Source organism: Pristis pectinata, chromosome 27 (genome assembly GCF_009764475.1).
Source record: "Pristis pectinata isolate sPriPec2 chromosome 27, sPriPec2.1.pri, whole genome shotgun sequence".
Classification (NCBI taxonomy): domain Eukaryota; kingdom Metazoa; phylum Chordata; class Chondrichthyes; order Rhinopristiformes; family Pristidae; genus Pristis; species Pristis pectinata.
In genome coordinates this window covers 20,708,636-20,734,171 of record NC_067431.1, presented here as the reverse complement: position 1 = coordinate 20,734,171, position 25,536 = coordinate 20,708,636, and the positions used below count along the sequence as shown (strand labels likewise).

General features: G+C 40.5%; 1 protein-coding gene across 2 annotated transcripts; it reads left to right on the top strand.

Annotated features, from left to right (window-relative positions):
- The first annotated feature begins 1,090 nt into the window (after nt 1-1,090).
- On the top strand, nt 1,091-22,505 carry LOC127583778 (myelin protein zero-like protein 3). Of its 2 annotated transcripts, none has more exons than XM_052040111.1 (8): nt 1,091-1,206; nt 4,144-4,198; nt 10,944-11,111; nt 14,091-14,307; nt 16,681-16,843; nt 16,929-16,980; nt 19,524-19,649; nt 22,131-22,505. In XM_052040111.1, the coding sequence occupies exons 3-8, from the start codon at nt 11,004-11,006 to the stop codon at nt 22,173-22,175; spliced, it is 711 nt and encodes a 236-aa protein (XP_051896071.1). In that variant the 5' UTR covers nt 1,091-1,206; nt 4,144-4,198; nt 10,944-11,003; the 3' UTR covers nt 22,176-22,505. The 2 variants fall into 2 exon arrangements, with proteins under 2 accessions (XP_051896071.1, XP_051896072.1); XM_052040112.1 differs by lacking the exon at nt 1,091-1,206 and adding an exon at nt 1,734-1,836.
- Nucleotides 22,506-25,536: the final 3,031 nt, after the last annotated feature.

Below are 25,536 nucleotides of genomic sequence, written 5' to 3'. Positions count from 1 at the left end.
GGCCCACGGGCTCCCTCAGAATTGGAATTGGTTTATTATTGTCACATGAACCGAGGTACAGTGAAAAACTTGTCTTGCATACTATTCATACAAATAAATTCATTACACAGGTTACTGGTGACGTTCACTCTTAGGGACTTGAAGCTAAAGTAGAAGATGGCACTATTTCAAAGAAGAGCAATGCAAGTATTCCTGGTGTCCTGGCCAACACTGATCCTTTAATAGATTTCTAACACTGATTGGCTGTTCATTATCACATTGCCACTATGGGCGTTTGTTATGCCCAAATCTTCATACTTCCTTATGACGTAGAGGAACAGTTGGCCTGTCCAGTCTACACCAGCTGTCATAGATTCCAATCAGTCCCATTCCCCCAGTTATTTCCCTTAGGCTCTTCTCTCTGTGTGTACCCATTACTGCCCCCTAATTCTTCCACCCACATTAAAGGCTAATTTACAGTGGCCAATTAACCGGACAACCAGCATGTCCTTGGGGGTGTGTGAGGTAACTGAAGCATTTGTGGGGAAAACCCACAGTCTAATGGAGAACAAGCAAATTCCTCATAGACAGCATTGGAGTTCAGGATTAGCCCTGGGGCTATGAGACTGCTACACTACCTGCAGTGCCACTCAAATTAGCAGGTGTCCTTACATCTTTATCTTAGGTGTCCTACATCATGACAGTGACTGGAGTTGGAAAGTACTTCATTGGTTGTAAACTGCCTTGGGACATCCTGAAGTTTGCTCCCTGTGAACTCTCTGCAATGTTTCCTATATTGTAACACATTAAAAAAACTCCATTACCTGTAACACATTTTGAAACATTCTCATAGGGAAGTGGAAGGCAGCACATAAATATTAGCTGTTAATTTGTTGAATTGGTTTTCTTAAACAAATTAAAAAGAAGTTTTTTTTTTCTGAACACCTGCACTCTTCAATAAAGAGGCTGCCATTTTTAAAAATGCAGAAAGAGCAGTTGAAAGTCTACTTCACTACTTTAGTGTGGTTTCCTGGACCCAAGAACCTGTAACGGAAACACAGTGACACTACCGGCTTTCCTGTAGGTGGCAAATTAATGTTCTGAAGAAAACAGAGCAGTTCGCTGCCCAGGAGAAAATCCAGGCTCCAGCTGGACAGATGAAGTATTAAGCAGGATTTGATTGACGAAACTATACAGCAAGATTGTTGGTGGAGTGATCAACCTCTTGTAAGTACTTCCTTGCTCTGAAACAAAGAAACATGATTAGTGAAACAAAGAAACATGATTAGTAAAAAAAAGTCACCATTTGGCTAGAGACTTCTATTTTAATTACATAAGTTTTTAATTTAGTTATAAGGCTTTATTTCAAAGTATCATAACCACTGAAGAGTTAAAACTCAGTGTACTTGAATTTTGTGTAGAAATGCTCTAAATTATGATGGATTTCCTTTGGTACCACCAATAATGTAACCGCTTTGACGCAGTAAAATATCCCAGAAAACCTCAGATGGTTGTTACCAAATAAAATTGAACAATTACCTACAAATCAGGACAGATGGCCAAAATATTGGTAAAGATTTTGAAAGCATTGAAGGCAAATATGCTGTTCACTTTCTTTAATCCCCTGTCTACTTGTGTTGCCTCTTTCAGGACGTTACGAACATTCACCCAAAACCCCTTGTTAGTAGAGTTCTATCTTGGCCTGGTGACTAAACTTGAGGGTCAAAACAAATTGTGTGATCAAGCCTCAATTACCTACTAGCACCCTGTATACCCAATTACTGGAAATTAAAATATATATTAAGAAAAACAGTGGTCCTTGCACTGACTTCTGGAGAACGCCATTGAAGACCTCAAGTCAGTAAACAATCTTTCACTACTTCTCTCTTTGGAAAATGTGGTCAATGCAGTAAAAATGGATGTCTCAAGGGTGTTTAATGGAACAAAGGTTTGTCATTGTGGTTTGAAGACCATGCAATAAAGGGGGTTGTAGCAGCATGATTAGAACAATGGATAGGAAGAAATAGAGAGAAATAGTCAACACCGTTTTTCTTAATATATATTAATATATATTTTAATGTATCAGAAACATTGCAAAGTTAAAGCTTAGTGTGTTTGAATTTTGTATGGAAATGCTCCAAAATATGATGGATTTCCTCTGGTACACCAATGTTAACACAGAAAAATTTCCCAGGGAATCTGAGGTGCCTGTTGTCAAACAAAAATTACCAACTGGCTGCAAATTAGGACAGATGGCCAAAACATTGGTCAAGATTTTAAGAAGAGGTAGAGAGCCAGAAAGATTTGGAGGCACTTTCAGAGCTTTGGGCCTTGGAACTTGAAAGCACTGACACGGACAGTGGGAGGAAGGAGTGGTCATGCCAATAAATCTTGAGCAGGAAAACTGCAGATTGTACAGTTGGGCGATCTTCCAGGAATGTGGAAGGACAGAGAGGTGTGTGAGGATGGGGGGTAGGAGGGGGGGGGGAGATATAAGGATGAACAGATAGTGAGCAATTTTGGGCCCCATATCCAAGGAATGATGTGCTGGCCCTGGAGAGGGTCCAGAAGAGGTTCACAAGGATGATCCCAGGAGTTCGGAAGAATGTGGGGGGGGATCTCATTGAAACCTACTGGATACTGAAAGGCCTGGATAGAGTGGACATGGAAAGGATGTTTCCATTAGTAGGAGAGACAAGAATCTGAGGGCACAGCCTCAGAATAAAGGGACGTCCCTTTAAAACTGAGATGAGGAGGAGGAATTTCTTCAGCCAGAGGGTGGTGAATCTGTGGAATTTGTTGCCACAGAAGGATGTGGAGCCCAAGTCATTGGGTGTATTTAAGGCAGGGATTGATATGTTCTTGATTGGTAAGTGGGTTAAGGGTTACAGGGAGAATGGGTTTGAAATAAAAATCAGCCATGATTGAATGGCGAAGCAGACCCAATGGGCCAAATGGCTAATTTTGCTCCTATATCTTGTGATCTTATGGTATTACGCTGAAAATCAAAGCATTGCCAGACTGTGAGCTGATGAAACCCGGTGGGCTCTGGAGTAATGGGTGAAGGAGACTTGATCGACTTAGAGTACAGACGCAGAGTGTCAGATGAGTTCATGGAAGGTGGCCGGTGTGAGACTGATCAAGAGAGATTGGAATATTGGTTGGACAGAATAAGATCTTCAATACGAACAAGTGAACAATAAATTATCAACACTGGGCGAATGCTCACAATTAAAGAATGAGGCAGGTCACAAATTCCTTTAATGCAAAACTATACTTAGTTTAAGAGTTTCTTCAAAATGGATGTCTTTTTTAAACTAAATTGACCACTTTCTGACATTAATGAGTGATATGATGAATTGTGAGTTCAGCACCTTCTCTACAGTTCTCAAGAGATTGTTAAATTCAGAATGCAGAAGAACTTTTTAAACATGAAAATATTTTCCCTGTTCCTCTCTAAAAAGGCTAACGTAACAACTTCTGGTCTGATATTGCTGTTAGGCTTCCTCAATGGTGAACTGGATATTCACAACAATTAGACTATGGACAGAACAAGTGCAAAACTGAATTGAATCAAAAAAAAACCTGGGTCATTTCAGTTTTAATACTTTAATCCTTGTCTTCTGACCCCACTGTGGATTTGCCCTCTTTGCCTCTGTAATCTTCTCTTGCCCCATAACACTCTATGATCTAGGCATTCCTGTTTTCACAGTCTCATGCATATCTTCAATAATTTTGTATAACTTATGCTTAATTTATGTTTTTCTTCTGAATGTTGTGTCTCTAACGCTATGTGCCTGTGATGCTGTGGCAAGTAAGTAAGTTTTACATTGCACCTGTGCATACATGTACTTGTGTATATGACAATTAACTCGACTTGGACTTGGACTTGGACTTGGACTTGGACTTGGACTTAAGTCCTTGATTCCCTTTCCACCGACCTTAGCAGCTTTCAGCTCTTCATTCCCAATCCTTGCAATGCTCCCCTAAATCTCACCACCCCTCTACCTCCTCCTTTCGGATGCTTCTTAAACCTACCAAGCTTTTGGTTGCATCACCTAACATCTCTATGAGTGAAACATTTTGTTCTGTGAAGCACCTTGCAAGATTTTAAGCTTTATAATTGCTGTCACTAACTGCGGCCTCCTGTGCTTCTCTCTGTAGATGATGAATAGTAGAATGGGACTGCTCTTCCTCCTGATGTTTTTCATATCCAATGGTAAGTGCTCTGTCTATTGAAAATAGAGATAGTGGAACACTGCATTATACACTGGTACCTTGCTCAGTACTTGGGATGCATTGCCAAGAATCTGTGCACCAATGACATCCTTACTGTGCCAGCAACCTGGCACACTCCTTGCCCTCAGTTGGCGTGCCACCAGCAATAAACCAGCCCAGCTCAATATGGAGAGGTGGTCTGTGAGGACTGGTGTTGGGCAGGACTGGAGTGAGTGGTTCAGTGACTCAAGGTCACATCCTGAGCCCCATATCTCAGTGCCCAGCGACTGCACCATCTCACCCATCACCAGCCCTCACTGACAGCCTCCCACACTGGGTGGGTGATTCATTCCTGCAATGTTGCCAACAGAGAGCAGAGACTCGCATAGGGTTCCTGGCAAAGCAGCATGGAGCCCAGGTACATGTCTTTTTCAAGGCACAAGTGAGTGCCTGCAACTGCTTGGACTGGAAGACCAAGAGCATTGTAACAAATCAGCGCTCTGTTGGACAGCAACAGATGAGGTACTACTGTACCAAGGAAAGGCTTCAGACCATTATGATCGGGCTAGATAAGATATCTTTATTAGTCACATGTACATCGAAACACACAGTGAAATACATCTTTACGTAGAGTGTTCTGGGGCCAGCCTGCAAGTGTTGCCACGCTTCCGGCGCCAACATAGAATGCCCACAACTTCCTAACCCGTACGTCTTTGGAATGTGGGAGGAAACCCACGCAGTAACGGGGAGAACGTACAAACTCCTTACAGACAGTGGCCAGAATTAAACCCGGGTCGCTGGCACTGTAATAGCGTCACGCTAACCACTACACTACCGTGCCGTAGATGCTTGGTCATATTCCTTCTAATTTTCATCAGATGACCCTCCTGCTTCCAGCGACCCAGCTTTACACTTCAGCCATTGATCCATTCTGTTTGCTCTGCTGATTGGAAGTAACCAGACACTTCAATGTTCCATCAGACGATCCTTAACTCTACAGCAAATGGCCTTTCACTACCCATAACCCACATTTTTATGTTTTGAATGACTGAAATTAAAAGAAGGCTTAATTTTCACCCTGGCTATCTACTGAAGACTTATGTTTATATCTTGGAGATTATAGAACAATCTTTGAGATCTAGCAACCCTAATTGGAGTAAGAAGCACACTTGAGGTTTGATAACCATTAACTTGCAAGACACTTTCCTGTAAAATATTCCAGAGCACCATTCCCTAATCCTCCGAGCTAACTATCTCATAGCATAAAGAGAGTTTTGATTATATCTGACATTTGGTTGCTTTTGATAGAGAAACACATGCAGTTAATCAAAGTGTATTCATACATGTTGCATTTGAATCTGTACATGAACAGTGGATACTTTGGAAGTTGGCGTCACGGTAGCGTAGCGGTTAGCACGACGCTATTACAGCGCCAGCGATCGGGGTTAGATTCCCATTGCTGTCTGTAAGGAGTTTGTACGTTCTCCCGTGTCTGCGTGGGTTTCCTCCGGGTGCTCCGGTTTCCTCCCACATTCTAAAGATGTACGGGTAGGTTAATTTGGGATTTAAAATGAGCGGCGCGGACCCGTTGGGCTGGAAGGGCCTGTTACCACGCTGTAAATAAAAAAAAATTTAATATTAAATCAGCAGACAAGAGCTTGTTGATAACATGAGAAACAAGAGCAGGAATAGGCCATATGCCTCCATGGGCCTGTTTTGCCATTCAGTATCATGTCTGATTTATTTCCATGTATGCAGCACTTCCAAGTATCACTTGTTTCCTATAATATCCAGATATCAATCAATTTTGATCCTGCACATACTCAACAATTGACCATGAACTGCCTTCCATTCAAGGAATTTCAAAGATTCCAATGAGTTTCTCCTTCACATCATCTTGGGTATCCAGCCACTTATCCTGAAGACCTGCTGGTTTCAAATGCCAGCAAGTGAAAAGTGCCTCTCAGCCACAGGTTGGCGTCTAATCCAGCCTGCCCAGAGGCAGAGGGAGAAATAGGATGAAAAGCAAAACAGCCGCGGATGAAGGAAAATCCGCAAAAAGTCTTCAGATGCTGGAAATCTGAAATAGAAACAGAAAATTCTAGAAATACTCAGCAGGTCAGGAAATGTCTGCAGAGGGGGAAACAGAGTTAAAGTTTCAGGTCGATGACTCGAGAAATGGGTTGCCTTGTGTGAAGCCAGGCACAGAAGAATAGGAAGTGCAGAAAGACGCTGGCAGTATGGCATGAAGCCATGCAGACCAAAGAAGTCTCAGCTTCCAACTATGACTCTGTGCTGACCACAGCCCAGGCAGAAGTAAAAGAAAGAAAGAACTCACATTAATGCAGCGCATTTCACAACCACAGGAGACATAATGAAGTACTTCTGAAGTGCAGTAACTGTTGTAATCAATGTACCCATTGCAAGCTTCCACACAGAAATTATAAGGTAATCTGCTTTTCCAGTGATAGAGTCATGAAGTCTTACAGCACAGGAACACTCCCATCAGCCCACCATATCTACACTGACTGTTGCACCCATCTATACTATTCCCCTTTATCTGCATTAGGTTCATAGCCTACTATGCCTCGGTGATTCAAGGACTTGTCTAGAGGCTTCTTAAGTGTTGTACCTGCCTCCTCTGGCAGTGCATTCCAGACCCCAGCCACCCTCCGTGTGAAAAAATTCACCCCCAGATCCCCTCTAAACCTCCTGCCTCTCACTTTAAACCACATGCCCCCTTGTCTTAGGTACCCCCACCACGGGGAAAGAAGATTCTTACTATTTATCTTATCTGTCCCACTCATAATTTTGTATACCTCTAACAGGTCTCCTCTCAGCGTCCTCCTCTCCAAGGAAAACAAACCCAGCCAATCCAATCTCTCCTTATAACTGAAATGCTCCAATCCAGGTGACCTCCTGGTGAATCTCCTCTGCACCCTCTTTGGTGCAATCACATCCTTCCTATAGTGTGGTGACCAGAACTGAATACAATACTCCAAATGTGGCCTAACCAATGCTTTATTAAGTTGCAAACATAACTTCCCAGCTCTTGGATTCTATGCCACAGCCAACGAAGGCAAGCATCCCATATGCCTTCTTCACCACCCTCTCCACCTCTGCTGCCACTTTCAGGGATTTATGGACTTGTACCCCAAAGTCCCTCTGTTCATCAACACTTCTACCTTTATATATCTTAGCCTTATTTTCCCTCCCAAAGTTGTTCACATTTGTCAGGATTGAATTCCATCTATTATTGCTCTGCCTAACTTTCCAGCTGATCTCCATCATGCTGTAGCCTGGTACAACTCTCCTTACTATCCACAACACCACCAAGTGATTAAAGAATAAATGGTGGTTGGCATATGGGGAGAACCTCCCCAGTTCTCCTTCAAATGTTGCCACAGCGTCATTTACATCCTATTGAGAAGTCAATTAGATCCTCACTTTAGTATCTCATGTAACCTCCATCACCGCCCTGCTTAATCTGTAGACTACAAGGAATGTTGGCTGAGATTTTACATTCTGGTAGATATTGGTCACAAGCTTGTAATGTTGGTCATGAGCTTGTAATGTTGACTTCAGGGTGAGCATGCTAACCCCACCCTCCTCACCATTAATGCATTACCAGAATTAATGATTGAAGCAAAGATGATATTACAAAATTCTATCTAAAGCCACTTCTATCACCTTCTTGGTTAACGTGCAATGTAAAGGGATATGAGACCTGCCCATTCTCATATCCCTTTACCTCTTTCCCTGTAGCTATATATCCAACCAATTTTGAAATATAACTTGGTCTATGCTTCAAGCATTAATTCTGGGAGTGAATCACAACTATTATCTACTGAATATCATAAATCCCTTGCATTGAATGTCAGCAATGGCCCCTTATCTTGGGCTCTTCAGCCACCAGAAACTTTCTGGAACTAATTTTGAAATCTACTTGCCTGCTGAGAAGCTGACATGATTGGGAGCAGTGCTGACTTAACCCAAATTTTGCTCTCCAGAAAAATCAATGGCAGGTAATATTGCATTGGATGTAAAGGCAACATTTCCCCTAATGTGGTAGGATTTTCTCTGGGCATATCAGATTAATCCGACCTATATCTCTTCAATCTGCACAAGAACATAAGAAGTAGAAGCTGGTGTGTCCCATTCCACTGCTTCATCCCGCACCACCAGGCAGTTAGATCACAATTAATCAATTCTGCTCTCCTGCCTGATTCCATTGGTGCCAAAGAATAAGTTGATCTCAGTCTTGAAAAACTTATTGGTCCATTATCCATAGTCTTCTGGGTGAAGATTATGGTCTTCTAAGCAAAGGTATTTTGCCTCTATGGATGACACCTTAATCTGAGATTGTAGTTCCAAATGTTCCAGTCAGGAATAACCATCTTTCAATATTCACAAAACATGAAAAATTTTAAATATTTCAATAAGATCCCCTTCCAGTTTTCTAATTTCCAGAAATATAACCCAATCTTTGTACTGTGTACAGTCTGTGTACTCAATCTTTCCCTCATAGGGTAACTCACTCTTCTTATAAAACAAAACCACTAGTTTTTAGATGGAAAATGTTAAAGGTGCTTGAGTTTCAAGCTTAATATCCCTTGTAGAATGGCTCTTGTTCCACTCAGATGATGATCGATCCAATCTCAACTGTGAAGGTATGGAGACTCGCAATGAAATAGATGCTTTGACCATATATAGTTCCACACTTCATAGCAAAGCAGCAACAGTAATTTACCATAAATAAGAAATCGCTTCACTAAGTCTGTTCCTCTTGCCCAACCACAAACTACCTGCAATTTCCTTTGCATGTACCTGGACCTTACCAACAGCAAATAGCTCACTGCAAAGCAATTTAACTTTTAAACTGACGAGTACTGACAAGAAAATGTTAGAAATACTTATGGGGGCAAGCAACATCTATGGGGGGAGAAACAGAGCTAATGTTTCAGGTCAATGAACTTTCACCGAACCAGAAGCAGTTACCTTATTCCACAACTGGTTTTTTCGCTCATTATGTTTAAACCTGTGTCCTTTAGATATCAAAAATGTGGATTTGAAATAAATTCTTTACCTTTACTCTATTGAACTTCATCATGACTTTGAACACCTTAAGGACATGCTTTAGGCCAAATCTCTGGTGTAGAACAATGGGACACTGCCATGGTAGAGATGCCATCTTCCATGTTGGACATTAACCAAGAAGGGGATAGAAGTGGCTTTAGATAGAATGTTCTAATATCGTCTCTGCTTCAATCATTAATTCTGGTCATGAATCCTACAGCATCATAACTCTCTGATGTAAAGAAATGTTTCTCTCGTTCTCTGTCCTAAATCTCTTTCCTTGAATGTCTGCAATAGCCTCATATTCTGGACTCCTCAGCCACTGGAAACTTTCTGGAATTAACTTTAACCTAATTTGTCATCTGGGAAACTGGTGTGAATGGACCATGTACATTTGATATGTTGCCCAATTTTACTTACTAAAATCAATAGGAGGCAATATTTCTTCAAGGGAAGCCTTGTTTGGAAGCTAAACATCTTCTGTGCAAGGGGATTCCAGCTGTCTTTAATTTATATCTAGAATAGAACATAGCAAAGTACAGCACAGGAACAGCCTTTTGGCCCACCATGCTGGTGCCCATCATAATGCCAAACTAAACTGATATGATCTGCTTACACATGGTCCATATCCCTCTATTTCCTGCTTGTTTATGTGTCTGTCTAAATGCCTCTTAAACATTGCTATCCTATCTACTTCTGCCACCTCTGCAGAGATTTTTTCTGATTCTACCAGGACTGATGGTATAGACAACCTACCCAGATTCTCAATTAAGGAATAAGTTAACCAAAGCCAGAATTGATTTGCTAAAGACATATTGTGTCAACTGACTCAATAGAGTTTTTTGATGGCTAATGGAGAGAGTTGACAATGATAGTAAATTTAAGGTTATACACATGGTCTTTCACAGATGTCTGACCAAATCCTATTTAATAGACATATTAGCAAAATTAAAATCCCTGCAATTAAAGTGGCAATGATAGCTTGGCTACATAGGGTGAGCTGTCATTTTTCAGACCCAAGGAGAAATGTGACAACTCTTCAGAGAAATTGTTCATTCAGTGCTTTGGAATTGCAAGTCTTTCCATCAAACATCTGAGGCTGGAGTCTAACCAAGCTTTTGGTGGATTATGTATGGATATCTGGGAGTGAGTGACAGCTTGGAATCTAATTTTGGGATTTGTCTGGTTTACACATAGAATGATGGTTAATCAGTGGCAAGTTACTGGCTGGAATCAAGGTGTTTAAGTCATTTATATATATAGGATAACAGATATCTGGGAAATAAACAGGCTGCTAATAACAAATACTCTGGATTGTATTACCAACCTGAATATAATAGAGAAGTTAAGGGATTTATATAATCAATGAAAAATGTTTAGGAGTAAATTACAGACTAATAATTCAGGAGTTTATGTGTAAATACAGTAAAACAGGTAGCTGGGAATGGAAAAAGCTGGAGGCTAACTAAGTTTTGGTCTTTATATATAGAGTAAGAGATATCCTGGAGTGACTTACCAGTTGAAATCTAATCGGGAGGTTTGATTGCCCTATATATAGAATGACAGGTACTTGGTGCAGCATCTTCATTGGTGTAAATTAACCCAACTCAACTCTAATACTGAGATGTTTATCACTGTCCAAGTTCAGATGGTTTTGTTCTATCTTATAGATATCCAGTCGATCTACCTGTTAGTATCTCGACCCAGAGTATCTGGTTGTGAACCAGGGAATGGATCTACTGTTAAACTGCACATTTGACTACCAAGAACATATTCAAATGCACAACGTCAAGCTGGAATGGTTCTACATCCCTAAAGGTGGTACTGAAGAGAATTCGGTGAGTCTACATCCTGGTTCCCTCTGCCAATCCTCAGTTGACACATACCCCCACAAGTCTCCAATGCCAGATCTTTAATAAAGAAGTGCATTTGTACATGATCTCTCACACCTCTTTAAGGACAACCTGAAGCACTTTACAGTCAACAAAATGTTTCTGAAGTGTAGATCTGGTTGTAATATAGGAAATGTAGCAGCCAATTTGCACTCAGCAACCTCATAAAAGCGGTAATTTGTAAATGACCAAATACATTATTTTTAGTAATATAGAATGCATGATTAATATTGACCAGGACACCAAAGATAACCAACTAGTTCTTCTTCAGTTAGTGCTAAGGAATCATTTAAACCATCCACCTAGGAGAGCAATGAGGCCTTGGTTTAACAACCTCATCCACAACAAACACCTCTGACCATGCAGAACTTGCTCTGTGCTGCACTGGAGCATCAGCCCAGGTTTTTGGGCTTAAAGCTCTGGAGTAGGACGGTTTTCACAACCTTCTGATTCAGGGTGTTACCAACAGTGCCTCAGCTCAAAACTGTCTGTGGCCAGTTCAGAGTAACTAAGATGTTGCTAGCCAGAGGTGGTCAAAATTGACCTTATGACCTTAAAGCTCCTCGAGGAGTTTTGGCCCCAAAACCATGGAATCTGAGCAACAATGCTTTCTCTAAATGGGGAGAGAGCAAAAAATCAATTGATGATATGCCCTGATTTTAATTTGAAAGGCATGAAGGATAAATCTAGCATCTTTTACTGTTCAGAATCTATGAAAGGTGCACAGTAAGGTCGGGGTAGTGTATGCCAATTTTTGTCAAAAATGAAACCAAGCAAGCCCCTGGCCTTTTACTTGAGGATTTCTGAGGTGTGAACAAGGACCTGCGGAGACGTAATCTGTGAAAACATTGTTTCTGCGAGGTCAAGATAAAAGAATGGCTCCCTGTAAAGTCCATGGAGATAAGGCATTGGTACTCATCTGTTGGATGGTACGTCTCCTGCAACGTGGTCACCATGGGTTCTTGGGAAACATCTTTTGCATGTTCTAGGGCCAGACAATTGTGTACTGGAAGTCAGCCAAATATAAAACACACCATGGCTTTATTTTGAAGGACAAGGAAGTTATCCTTAGTGTCCTGGCCAATATTTTCCTTCAAAACAGATTTTATCATTGTTCTCACATTGCTGTTTGTTGGAACTTGTTGTGCATGAATTGGGTGTCACGTTTCCTACATTACAACAATGCCTACTAAAGTGCTTGAAAAGGACAAGAGAGACTCTATATAAATCCAAACCTTTCATTCTTTGATACATGTATGCCAATCAGCACACAGCAAGCTCCCCCAAATAGCAACCTAATCTGTTTTTAGGTGTAGATGAAAGATGAGTATTAGCCTGCACATCAAGGAGAGCACCCACCCAAATAGTGGGATATTTTAACCCACTTAATAGGACAATGAATGTCTCAGTTTAACACTTGCTTCTGAAACATGGAATATCTAATGTGAATCACTCCCTCAGTTTTGCACTGGAGCATCAGTCTATATTTTACATTGAAATCCCAACAATGGGACTGAATCACTTCTCGGACATCATACATTCCTCTGGATTTTTGGACCAGAAAGGTAAGCACTATAGTCAAGTTGAGTTGAGTTTATTGTCACGTGCACAAGTGTGGTGAGGTACAGGTACAATGAAAAACTTACTTGCAGCAGCATTACAGGCACATAGGTCAGACAACACACAGAACATAAATTATACAAGACAGTGCAGACATACCTTTATACTTGGCAGAATCAGACATTGTGACACCAGCAATGGAGATCTATGTTTTCTTAACCCACTCTGTCAGTGGCCTTCTTTTAGTAAGTGTCCTTGCTTTTCACCTTTGAGCACTGAAACAAGCTATGTCAGAGAGTTGATTGCTCAGCCCTATCTTTTTGGTGTTCCTGGTGAGATGTGCTTTCTCCAGCCATTAGATAGGAGAAAATGGTGAAAAGTGTTTAAAGCAAGGCATGTGGCTTTGAAACCATGTCCATCCTCTAGAATACAGGATCCATAATTTGGTTTTACATCTGATGAGTTCCATTACTAGTAATTCAATAAAATACCGAGATGATACAAATTGATCAGGGCTGGCTATTTTGTTTCAAGTGATCTTCTGGCTCCCTAAAAACTTCTCACCATCTACAAACATCAGGATTATGATGGAATACTTTTCACATACCTGGCTGATGGCAGTTCCAACATTTAGTAAACTCAACCTTACCTAGGACAAATTATCCTGACTCCACACTAAATATATTTCACCCCCATAACCACTAGTATGAGATAACATGCACAGAAATTTTCTTCAGTGTATCTGCTTGACAAAATTGGATGTTTGATTCTATTAGTAATCAATGATGACTAAACAGTATTTGTATATTCTGCATTCTGTTATTACTTTTCCCTTGTACTACATCAATGCACTGATGTGAGGAAACGATCTGTACGCATGGCATGCAAAACAAAGTCTTTCACTGTACCTCAGTACATTTGACAATAACAAACCAATTTACCTATGGTTTACACTGCAGCAACTCACTAAGGTTCCACAGCACCTTCCAAACCCCTGAAACCTCTACCATCCAGGAAGAAATGGTAGCAGGTACATGGGATCACTATCACCTGCAAGTTCCTTTCCAACTCACACACAATCCTGATATGGAAATATATCAACATCCTTCGTAATTCTGGGTATAAATTCAGCTCACTAACACCTTATGGGATATTGGAAATGGGCAATACACACAGGACTTGGCAGTGTGGCATCTACAGGATATCACATAAAAAGATACCGTCTCAGGGGAAAGTTAAAAGGGTAGGGGAGGGAGAATTCAACTCTGCATCCCAAGGGTGGAATGTTCATCGGTAAAATGCAGGGGAAGGTTTTTATACAACCATGTTTGCTTTTAGTTATTTTCCTTTTTTATTCCAACACAGATTTTCTTTTACTACCAAAACCTCAGTACAGTGGCACAAGACAGCAAGTTCACCCAAAGGTTGAAGTGGGTAGGTGATATCAGGAAGAAAAATGGCTCCATTCTCATAAGCGACATGAACTGTACTGACAACGGCAATTTCATCTGTGATTTGCGGATCCCTAGAGTGTCGAGCCAAGTCTATAAAAGCAAAACCCATTTAATAGTTTTGTGTGAAGGTAACAAAACCACTACAATTCTGTACAGCTGGAGTGAATGTAAAGGAGTTGAATGCTTTTGAATTCTGTATGGTGGGACATACAGTAAGTGCAAAGTGATTAGTATATAACAAAATGAGGAGGGTTTGTCTTTTGGCATTCTACACAATAAGTGAATGGGGAGGAATTAATCTATTGGGAAACAGCAGTGGGAATGAATATGACAAGATTGTTTGTTGGGAAACTACAACATGAGTCAATGGGAAAGCAATTGGTGCCATTGGGATTCTGTACAATGGGAGTGAATGGGAAGGAATTGCTCGAATCGTTTTTTGTTACTGGGAATGAACAGGAATGGATTGGTCTTCTGGGATTCTAAATAATGGAAGTGAATGAGATGAAATTGGTCTATTGGGAAACTATAGAGTGCGAAGGGTATGTGTGCCTTTGGGAGTCTGTACAGTGTTTGTGAATGGGAAGGTTTTGGTCTATTGGGAGTCTATTACATGGGAGTGAAGGGTTAAAGGATTGTGTGATTGGGATTCTAAACAAAGGGAGTGAATGAAATCTGATTGGATGAAGGAGAACTGATTGGATGATTGAGAACCATATTGATGAATGAGATTCTACAGAATGAGCTTGCCTCGGAAGAGATTATTCTGTTGGGATTCTATACAAAGAAGTGAATGGGAAAGGATTTGGGCCAACTCTGAGGGGCATTGTACGATTTCCTAACAGCTCCCTAAAAGTGACTGCACAAATCAATAGGGTGGTAAAGAAGGCATATGGCATGCCTGCCTTTATTAGTCGAGGCATTGTGTTCAAGAGTCAGGAAGTTATGGTGTAGCTTTATAAAACTCTGGTTAGGCCACATCTGGAGTATTGCATTCAGTTCTGGTTGTCCTGAAGGATGTGGAGGCTATGGAGAGGGTGCAGAAGGGGTTTACCAGGATCCTGCCTGTTTTAGAGGGCATGTGCTGTAAGGACAGGTTGAACAAACTTGGGTTGTTTTCTCTGGAGCAGTGGAGGCTGAGGGGAGACCTGATAGAAGTCTATAAAATTATGAGAGGTATAGATAGAGTATACAGCCAGTGTCTTTCTCGCAGGGTTGAAATGTCTAATACTAGAGGGCAGGCATTTAAAATGCGAGGGGGAAAGTTCAAAGAGGATGTGTAGGGCAAGATTTTTTTTTACACAGAGTGGTGGGTGCCTGGAATGAGCTGCCATGGGTGTTGGTGGAGACAGATACAACAGAGGCATTTAAGAAGCTCTTAGATAGGCGCATGAATATACAGAGAATGGAGGGATATGCAGACAGAAGGGATTAGGTGTCATTAGCTTAATTAGTTCAGCACAACATCTTGGGCTGAAGGGCCTGTTCCTGTGCTGTACTGTTCTATATTCTATGGGTGCCCCTTCATCAGTGTTTGGAGATTACAAAATCTGTCTTTTTATTAAGATTGCTAACTATCATAAAATTACAATAACTATTATAAAAATATACATTTGTGTAACTCTTCTACCTCCTCAAGGTATCTCTAAGCTCTTCGCAACCAGTGAATTTAGTTTGAAGGCCAGACTTTGCTCTTATTTGAGAAAAAGTGGCAGCTAATTTTTAGACAAAGTAGCACAAACAATACTGAGACAAATTGGTCCAGTTAATTGGTAGGAGCATCATTGGTTGAGGGGTATGTTGTTGTCCAGGACAATTTGCTCCTTTTTGTACATTCCCTTGGGCAATTATACAAGGTCCTCAGTTTAAACTCTCCGAAAGATAGAAATATTGAAAGTGCAGTAGTTCCTCCATTTGGCAATGAAGTGCCACTGAAAATTATAGGCTTAGATCTCCGCAGTGGAGTTTGAATCATTGGTCACTACGGGAAAGGTGACATAATTCTGTTTCTTGTCTTAGAGTCATAGAGTCATACAGCATGGAAATGGGCCCTTCAGCCCATCTCATTCATGCTGACCAAGTTGTCTACCTGAACTACTCCCATTTGCCTGCGTTTGACCCATATCCCTCTAAACCTTTCCTATCCATTTACCTAAATGTCTTTTAAACATTGTAATAGTACCCACCTCTACAGTTTCCTCTGGCAGCTTGTTCTCTATACCCACCATCCTCTGCGTGAAAAGGTTGCCCCACAGGTCCCTTCTAAATATTTCCCCTCTCACCTTAAACCTATGCCCTCTAGTTTTAGACTTCCCTACCTTGGGAAAAAGTCTACGACCATCCACATTACCTACACCCCACATGATTTTATATTCTGGAGAATCTTTGCTCTTTTTACATCTAAATATCTTGGACACTGTATCTATGATTGTCCCAATAGCATCTCCTGCGTGGTAAATGTCTATGATCCTCTAACCTTTAGGCATTTCTACTCCCTACAGACAGTATGCGCTCACGAGCCATGAACAGTCATGTCTCCAAGGAAGTGATACCAAAAAATATTATATATACATCAGCTGGGATTTCCACCATCTTCATTGCACTCTCTGTAATCCTCATAATCATATGGAAACATCCATCATGCACACCACCAAGGAATCAAAGGTATACTCTTTCAGGAGAGGGATGTTGATGGAGTTGCATCATTCCAGCTTCTTTATAATGTATAATGCTGAACTTTTCTCCCCAGTATCTGTGATCCACCTGGAAGGAATGAGACAGGTGCCCTTGAAAACATTAAGGTAAGAGGTGTTTTAACAAATATAATTTGAGTGTAGGTGTATTATAATCCAGAACAATGAGAGGGTTCTTCCAGTGATTGGCAAGCCACCTGAACTTGGTAGTCTTCATCCATTGGAGCTCAACTTTCTTTGAATTAGTTACCCTCAGGCTCATTGTCAGAGCTATTATTAAGTTTGTGGCTGTCTTTGACATTCAAGCATTCAAAAACTTCATGAACTACTAATAAAAATACTTTAAAAATTAAAATATTAAAGAAGCATTAGAATATGATTGTTAAAATAAATAAAATTTAAAGGAAATTAACAAACCTACCATTCTCTGGTAGACACTGCTTCCCACTGAAATCAATCTTCCTGCTGGACTACCCAGGGCAGGAGACGTGGGTGGAATTCCCAGCCTTAGAGCTGGAGAATGTGAGGAAGTTTACACTGCCTTGTTGGATCCACGAGGACTCCACCAGCAGGGTGACACTTAATTACAGGGAAGAATGGACTATGCTTGGACATCCCAAGCTTCCAGCTGGTTAAGTGAGTAAAAGCCAACAGATCCACTGGCTTTTCGGCAGAATATCTAGTCCATTAAATATTCAGTTATGTTCTCAGATTCTGAAAGTTTAAGACCAACATAAAACAAAGCTTGAGTGTTCTTCCAAGCACTCTGAGGTCTGGAGAAACATCCATTAGGCCTCAGAATCCCCCAAGCCAGAGTTAATTCAGTGAACACAAGGTTAATTTCCATGGGATACATAGAGTAATAGAGTTTTTCAGCAATAGAGGCAGGCCCTTCGGCCCAACGTATTTATGCTGACCTTCATGCCTATCTAAACTAATCCTAGTTGTCTGCATTAATTCCCATATTCCTCTACGCCCTGGTTACTTCAAGTCTCTGTCCAAATGCCTATGAAATGTTGTTACTGTTCCTGCCTCCACCACCTCCTCTGGCAGCTCATTCCAGATACCAACTATACTTTGTGTGAAAATTTACCCTCAGATCCCCTTTAAACCTCCTCCCTCTCGCCCTAAACCTATGCCCTCTAGTTTTAGACACCGCTACCATAGGAAACAGACACTGGCCATCTACTCATAATTTTATATGCCTGTATCATGTCACTGCTCAGCCTCCTTCACTCCAGGGAACAAAGACCCAGCCTATCCAACCTCTCCTGATAACTCAAGCCCTCCTATCCAGGTCTCTAGCTTAATCACATCTTTCCTTTAGTGTGACAACCAGAACTTCACACAATACACCAAGTGAGACCTAACCAACATTTTGTTCAGCTGTAACACGACGTCCTAAATCTTATACTTAATGGCTCAGCCGATGAACGCAAGCATGCCATATGCCTTCCTCACCACCCTGTTTACCTGTCTTCCAGTTTTCAGGTAACTATGTATTTGTGTCCCAAGGTCTCTCTGTTCAACAACACTCCCCAGGGCCCTGCCATTCACTGAATACAATGAAACCAATAAAATGCCAAGTAGAAAGGATGAGCCCAGAATGTTACTTCAAATAAAATCAGAGTAACAAAGACAGAGATTATATATTTATAATCTATTTGAAATAATTGTAATGTAGTCTGAAAAATAAGTGGAATGATTGGCCAAGCTGAGCTGCAGAGAGATTTTAGTAACAGCAGAATGGGTTTCAGTGGGGTACTGGTGTGTCACATTTCAGTGGGAGAATGAGAGTGCAGAAGTAGAGGCCTTCCGTCAAAGAGGTGGGAAACCAGACACAGACTTAAGTGGGAGACTTAGGGTAGTGAAAGGGCATTTAAATGATGAAGTTAAGGTACTAGAGGGACAGGGATCACTGGAAGAATAAGGATCTTAAAGGGCTTGGCTTCGATGATAGAGTTAAAGTGTTTGGGTTAAGCTACTACAGGAATGAAATTCACTACAAGAGTTGAAGTGCCAGAACTCAGGACTCGGAGGGGTGATTTAAGGAAATGAAGGGTTAGGCTTTATTAGTCCAATGGTCTTTTCTCTTTGACTATGTTAGTATGAAAATATGATCAAGTATTGTGAGTTATTCAGGTTATAATATATTTGCAGCCCAAGTCTTTGAGAACTGTCCACTAGTCATATTTGGTTGACTTCCTCAGATCTTGGGTGGCATTGGAAATAATTGCAATTCAGAGATAGTTGTTTCACTGCCTCACATATATCTCCTGAACATCCTCGTCCCCAGGGGCCAAAGGCCTGGGTACTTCACTAAAGCAGCCTAAATAGTGAATTTGGCAAGTTAGCTGTCCATGCAATAACAACTGACCCTAAACCTACCCTTAACTGATATGTGCTGGCCAGAAGGAATGATGTTGCCCAAACAGGGATCACAAGTCAAATGTGTGACTAATTCCGCCCCAGCTGAAACAAGCTACGTCAGCCCAGACCACTGATGGAAGTGCAACCTCACTTGCCCACACTAACAAGTTCCGTGCTGCCTCTGTTCATTGAGCAAAACAAGTCAGGACCAGTATGAATTAAATTAGAATTTGAAGGAAGAAAAGCCAGTTGATTAATCAAATATATTCACCCACAATCAGGAAACAGATGGTTACTTCACTGTGACTAGGCAACCGGCACTTCTGAGCAACAAAGAAAGTACACCCACGGAGGAAAAGCAAAATGAGGAAACAAAAAAAGATGAAGATGAAATCTATGTAACAATGGTAAGATGGTGAGAGGTATAATTCCTTTAGCCTGTGTAGTAGAAAACATTATACAGGGTGGCTCTCTAATATAATCCAAACAACTGTAACACTTTATTCTGCATTCTGTTATTGTTTTCTCTTGTACTATCTCAATGCACGGTTGTAATGAAATGATCTGTATGAATAGCATGCAAAACAAAGTTTTCCACTGTACCTTGGTATATGTGACAATAATAAACCAATTTATCAATTTACCATTGGATGCACACACTGTTTAAAGACATTTTAATAAAAGATCTCAATTCCATATTGCTACATTCTCCTCCTATAGTTAATTCCCACTTTCCTACCAAATTCCAAAATCCCACATAGCCACTTCATCTCTTCCCACAATCCTACCCATCTCATTCTAACTCAATCCAATGTATCACTTCCAATCAAATCCTTCAAACTTCCTTCTCCAAAATGTGCCCCAGGACTTCTGGAAATGATTTACATCGTGTGATCCAAAGGCCTGGCTTGGATACATATTATACAACTTGGAAGTTTCCTTTGCCATATCTTTTTAGTCCTCAGTTCCTCATTTTGTGTTCTCTGGGATCTAAACCAATGAAGAATTTATGCTTTGTCACTTGCCTTTATTATCTCAAAGATTTCAGTGAAATTACCTCAAAGCTTTTCCTTTTCCAAAGAAATCAAACCACTTCAATTTAGTAAGAACCCATTCTGAAAAGCAAGAATTACCAATGGCGTTTACCTGTGTACCCTCTGAATGGACAACAAAATAGTTCCCCAAACCTAGGATTCCCATCCCTCTCAGGTGGTTCTGGAGTATCTATGATTTAAACATTAACCACTTTGAGAAACACCAGAGAAACATCACTGAGAGTAAAAAAAATCGATGGTCACCTTTTTGGATAAATATCATTATTATAAAAATAACAGAAATGGTGGGGAATGGTGGGGCAGGTGCAAGCCTCTTTGACCACATGGATGGATATTTAGATAAAGAATGGGAAGGATTTTGCATCCCTTTATTGCCTTTTACAGTCGCAAAACAAAACAAATTACCTGACTGCCACTGAAGTACTTTTTGAACAGAGTTCATTCTTGCACAGTAGAAAAAGCAGCAGATAGATTTTCACGGGAAGCTCACACAACAGTAATGTGATCGTTACTAGACATTTTACTTTGCCTTCAATGTTAGTTGTGGGATAACCAGTGACAGGAATGCTATTCCTGTGTTTCTTCAGAATAGTACCATGAAATACTTAATGGCTATCTGAGAAAGCAAAGGAGGTATCAGTTTAACGTCTCATCCAGAAGATGCCCTCCCACAGGACTGAAGTGGAGCAGTGGCCTGAATTTTCAATTCTTCCTAAAGTAGAACTTGAATCCTCAAACTTCTGAGAAGAGCAAGACAATGATTTGATGTGATACCAGTCCCGTTACAGCAACTTTGCTGCATTAAAGTAGAGACCATTATTCTCTTATAACAGCTTATGCAATAGTTTACAGCACGTTTTACCATCTCAGTGTTGGACAGAGGCTCAGAAGTGGTGGATTTTTACACCAGCTAATTCCCCTTAACCACCTCTTTTGGTTCATCTCACTTCTGTATTCATGTTTTATAACTCTATACCCTTTCTGGGTACATTTTTTAATGAATTTGTTCATTTATAAAATAAATTATTCATTCCAAGGATATGGACATCACAGGTAAGACTGCCATTTAGTGTCCATCCCTAATTGCCCCAATCTGAGTGACTTGCTAAACCATCCGGAGAGAAGTTAGGAACCAGACCTTTAGGAAAGGATGGTGGATTTCTTTTCCTAAAAGAAATTAGTGAACCAGGTGAATTTTTACGACAATCTGATAGTTTCATGGTCACCATAACCAATACTAAATTGTAACTCCAGATCTATTAAATCACCCAAATTTAAACTCACCGACTTCCATGGTGGGATTCAAACTAATGTCTCCATCAGTAACCCAAGCCTCTAGATGCTGGTCCAGTAACTTAGCCACTATAATACCATACACATGCTCTTCAGTACATACATTTCCTTCATCTGATCACCAGAGCCCTGGGAGTTCCTCATTTTTCCTGCAGTTTAATTGTTTTATTGTGATTTATCGATTTCTTTGTGGCAGCAAGACTTCGAGTTCAATTTACACAAATTTTCAAGGATATGGTGTAGTGACAGTAGAATGTGAGATGGCTCATTGGGTAAGGTTATTTAGACCATCATTTCGTTCATCGTTCAAAGTGCATGTGATGCTAAAGTTGTGCAGCAACTGACTTAATTCCACAAGTTAACAATGTTCTTACACAGAGCAATCTGTAATTTATTCATAATTAATGTCTTGGAAGTGTATGATTATTTGTTGTAATTAATGCAATTAATCAATGCAAAGATCGGAAAAGATGAAGTTGATTTGGTTACATCGTCACAGGCCTTAGCCAATTTCTTATGCTGTCTTTCTTTTGTCTCCAGCATGCATTCTTAGGAACTGGGAAATCAGACAAACCAGCTTCTTAATCCAGACGTACAACAATGATACAACAAGAATATTCCGATCAAGTCTAAGTGCTCTACTCTTATGTTTTCCTGTTGATTGTTGGGACTTTGAGGCACTATTCACTCATGATTTTAGTAACACAAGAAACCTACCAACAATTCTTCAAGAACACATGTAGGAATAGCTTGACACAGTGAGTGAGAGATTCTTTCTCTCAAGTCTAGTTCCTCAAACTTCCAGATTTATTTCGAGTCACATTGAATCAAACTGTTTCTGTTTTACTGCCTGAAGAAGAAAAAAAGCACTCCTGGGTCCAACTTTTACAAATTTCAACTGTGGTGCTTGTGAAGAAATAATTACAAATTCATCAATGCTCTGTATTTCATCTATTTCTTGAATTTGGGGTGGGTGACATCTTCTTAAAACCAGTCAGAAATTATTCTCTTATTGTATAGAAGTTGGGGGAGAGGACAAGTTGGCTCAAGTTTGTGTGTGTTTCAATAACAGTTTTCAATCCACTTTCTATTCCATTGGACAGTTAAACAACAAACAAAAATGTATTGCTGGCACTCATGAAAATTGTACCCCGTAATATAGTTTTTCACTGTTATGCTGATCTGTGTGGATTGCAAGTGTAAACCTCAAAGAGGAAGTTCTTGTCTCAGAGCTGCATTATAATCTTTTGAGCAACACACAAAAAATGCGGTTGACTTTAGATTTCTCCCCTGCCAAAAGCGAAAGACTTCCTTTTACGTGACACGCTTTTTAACCTCGGATCATTTAATGCATTTTATGGTCAAAGAAATATATTTGAAATGTATGTATTGTCGACTTTCTGTACACAGCAAGCTCCTGTGATAAGAAAAAATAATCTACACCTTAATATTGCTGGTTCCACAATAGGTATTAGCCAGGACACAAGAACAGCAAAATATTTATTGTGCTTCAAACCCTATCAAAGTTCTTCACGGTCGTGCGATCTAACAAAATATAACATCAGGACCCACTGGGTCAGATGGCTAAAAGCTTGGTCAAAGGGATAAGAAGTGTCTTAATTGAGGAGAGAGTGGTAGACAGGTATCAGGTTTTAGGAATTCCAGAGAATTGCAGCAATTAAATTTGTGAATGATGAAGTGGATGGAATTAGATGAGTGAAGTTATCATGGAGTGTTCAGGGCTGGTAGAGATTGCAGATACAAAAAGAAAAATTAGCGATCGATTAGGCCATTGAAAGATTTTAAAACAAGAATTAAAATATTAAAATTAACACTTTCCTTAACCAGAAGCTAGTGTAGATCAGCATGCAAGGGGTCAACATGAAAGGGAAGAGGTGAGACCTCAGTCCCACAACCCCATCTCCCTGCAAGTAGTACCTCGAGATCAATTCTGTTCACCTGAAGGTGGAGAAAGTGCCCTGGATTACAATTGGATCTTCAAGACAGCATGTCTGACAGTGCAGCACTTCCTCAGAATAGCACTGGAAGTGTTTGCCCAAGTGTCGAGAATGGGATGAATTCTTGACTGAGAATGCTCTCCGCTGGGCCATTAATGACATTTCCCAATACTTTCCCTCCTCAGACAAAGTCACTGGACAGCAATCAGAAGGAGCGTCACTGCTCTCAGTTACATTGACACTGATGTCATTTGTTGCAGTCAGATTCTTAATTTAACTAAATCAATGTAAACCAGCAATCATAATTTTTTTTTACAAATAATGGCGGAAGTGAGAGTAGAGACGTACAGAAAAGGATAAGATTATAATTATAGAAAAGGAAATGATTCTGCAAAATATAGCAGAACTCATGGTGGGCAGGTTACTGAGATCCGACCATATACACCTGACTGGTGACTGGATCAGGTTAGGGCACTATTCAATATTAAATATGTACATAGTTTGTGGAAGAGGACTTCAATGATCTTATTGATCTTACCAATAGGGGAGGTAATCCAGATACATTGGGCCTAATCTTGATCTTGTCCGAATCCATTATTAATGATAATTGAATCCATTATTAGTCAATTTAATGACCATCAAATTAAAGGGTTAATCAAGGGCAACTAATATCGATATATTAAAAGCAACAAAAACAGAAAATGCTGAAAAAAATCAACAAGTCAGGCAGCATCTGTGGAAAGAAAAACAGTCAGTGTGTTGGGTCTGTGACCCTTCATCAGAACTGGGAAAGAGAGAGATGTGAGTAGGTTTTCAGTGGGAGGGAAGGTGGGGGAGGGACATGTAGCTCAATGGGACGGTCTGCGACAGGATGAGACAAAATGGCTTAATAGGGACAGTTTTCAGCACAATAAGCTACTGAGCCTGTGAAATGAGTCGTTGGATGAGAAAAACACAGAAAATGGAACACTGGAAAAAACTAAGCAGCATTAGTGGATTGAGAAACAGTTAATGTTTCAGATGAGGAACCCTTCATCAGACCAAAGAAAGAGAGAAATAAGTCAGCCTGGGTAGCAGCCAAATGTGAGTAAAACCAAGGGTATTTCTCAGGTGGAGTGAACACATTTGGCAGATAGGATAAGGAACCAGGGTTGCACAATTTGCGGCTGATGAGGTTCTGGCAAACTGAGACGTGTTCAGCAGGCCAGATGATACACAGGGAGGAAAAGAAAAAAAATGATGGCTGGTGGAAATGATTCTTATTTAGACAGAAGGAAAGAGCATGTTATTGAAAGTTGGACAATTCAGTGTCAAGTCCAGGAAATACAGGAAAGATGTTATTAAACTGAAAAGATGCAGAAAAGATATATAAGAATGTTGCCAGTACTCGAGGGACTGAGTTATAGGGAGAGGTAGGGCAGGCTAGGACTTTCTTCCTGGGAGCATAGGAGACTAAGAGGTGAACTTATAGAGGTGTATAAAGTCATGAGGGGCACAGATGGGGTGACTGTACTCAGTCTTTTTCCTGGGGTTGGGGAATCAAAAACTAGAGGGCATAGGTTTAAAGTAAGAGGGGAAAGATTTATAGGAACTTGAAGGGCAACTATTTTTTTATACACAAAGTGTGGTATGTATGTGGCATGAGCTGCCAGAGAAAATGGTTGAGGCAGGTACAATAAGAACTTTTACAAGACGGTTGGACAGGTACATGAATTGGAAAGGTTTAGAAGGTTATGGGCCAAATGCTGGCAAATGGGACTAGCTTGGATGGAGCATCTTGGTTGGCATGGACCAGTAGGCCCGAAGGGCCTGTTTCTGTGCTGTATAGCTGGATGACTCCAGAGGGCTACAACGTGCCTAGATGGAAGATGAGTGAAGTTCTTTGAGCATGCATTGGGCCTCGTGGTGACTGTGCAGAATGTCACAGACAGTGATATCAGGGTGGGAGTGGGTTTTTCATTTATATTTAAGGCAAGCTGTTTTTGATA

What these genes read in the sequence shown, in the direction of transcription:
- LOC127583778 (XM_052040111.1), top strand. Translation starts at nt 11,004, where the DNA reads ATGGATCTACTGTTAAACTGCACATTTGACTACCAAGAACATATTCAA. An exon ending in ACACCACCAAGGAATCAAAG is followed by an intron (nt 16,844 to 16,928) that starts GTATACTCTTTC and finishes TTTTCTCCCCAG; the next exon opens with TATCTGTGATCCACCTGGAA. An exon ending in GTGCCCTTGAAAACATTAAG is followed by an intron (nt 16,981 to 19,523) that starts GTAAGAGGTGTT and finishes ACCCACAATCAG; the next exon opens with GAAACAGATGGTTACTTCAC.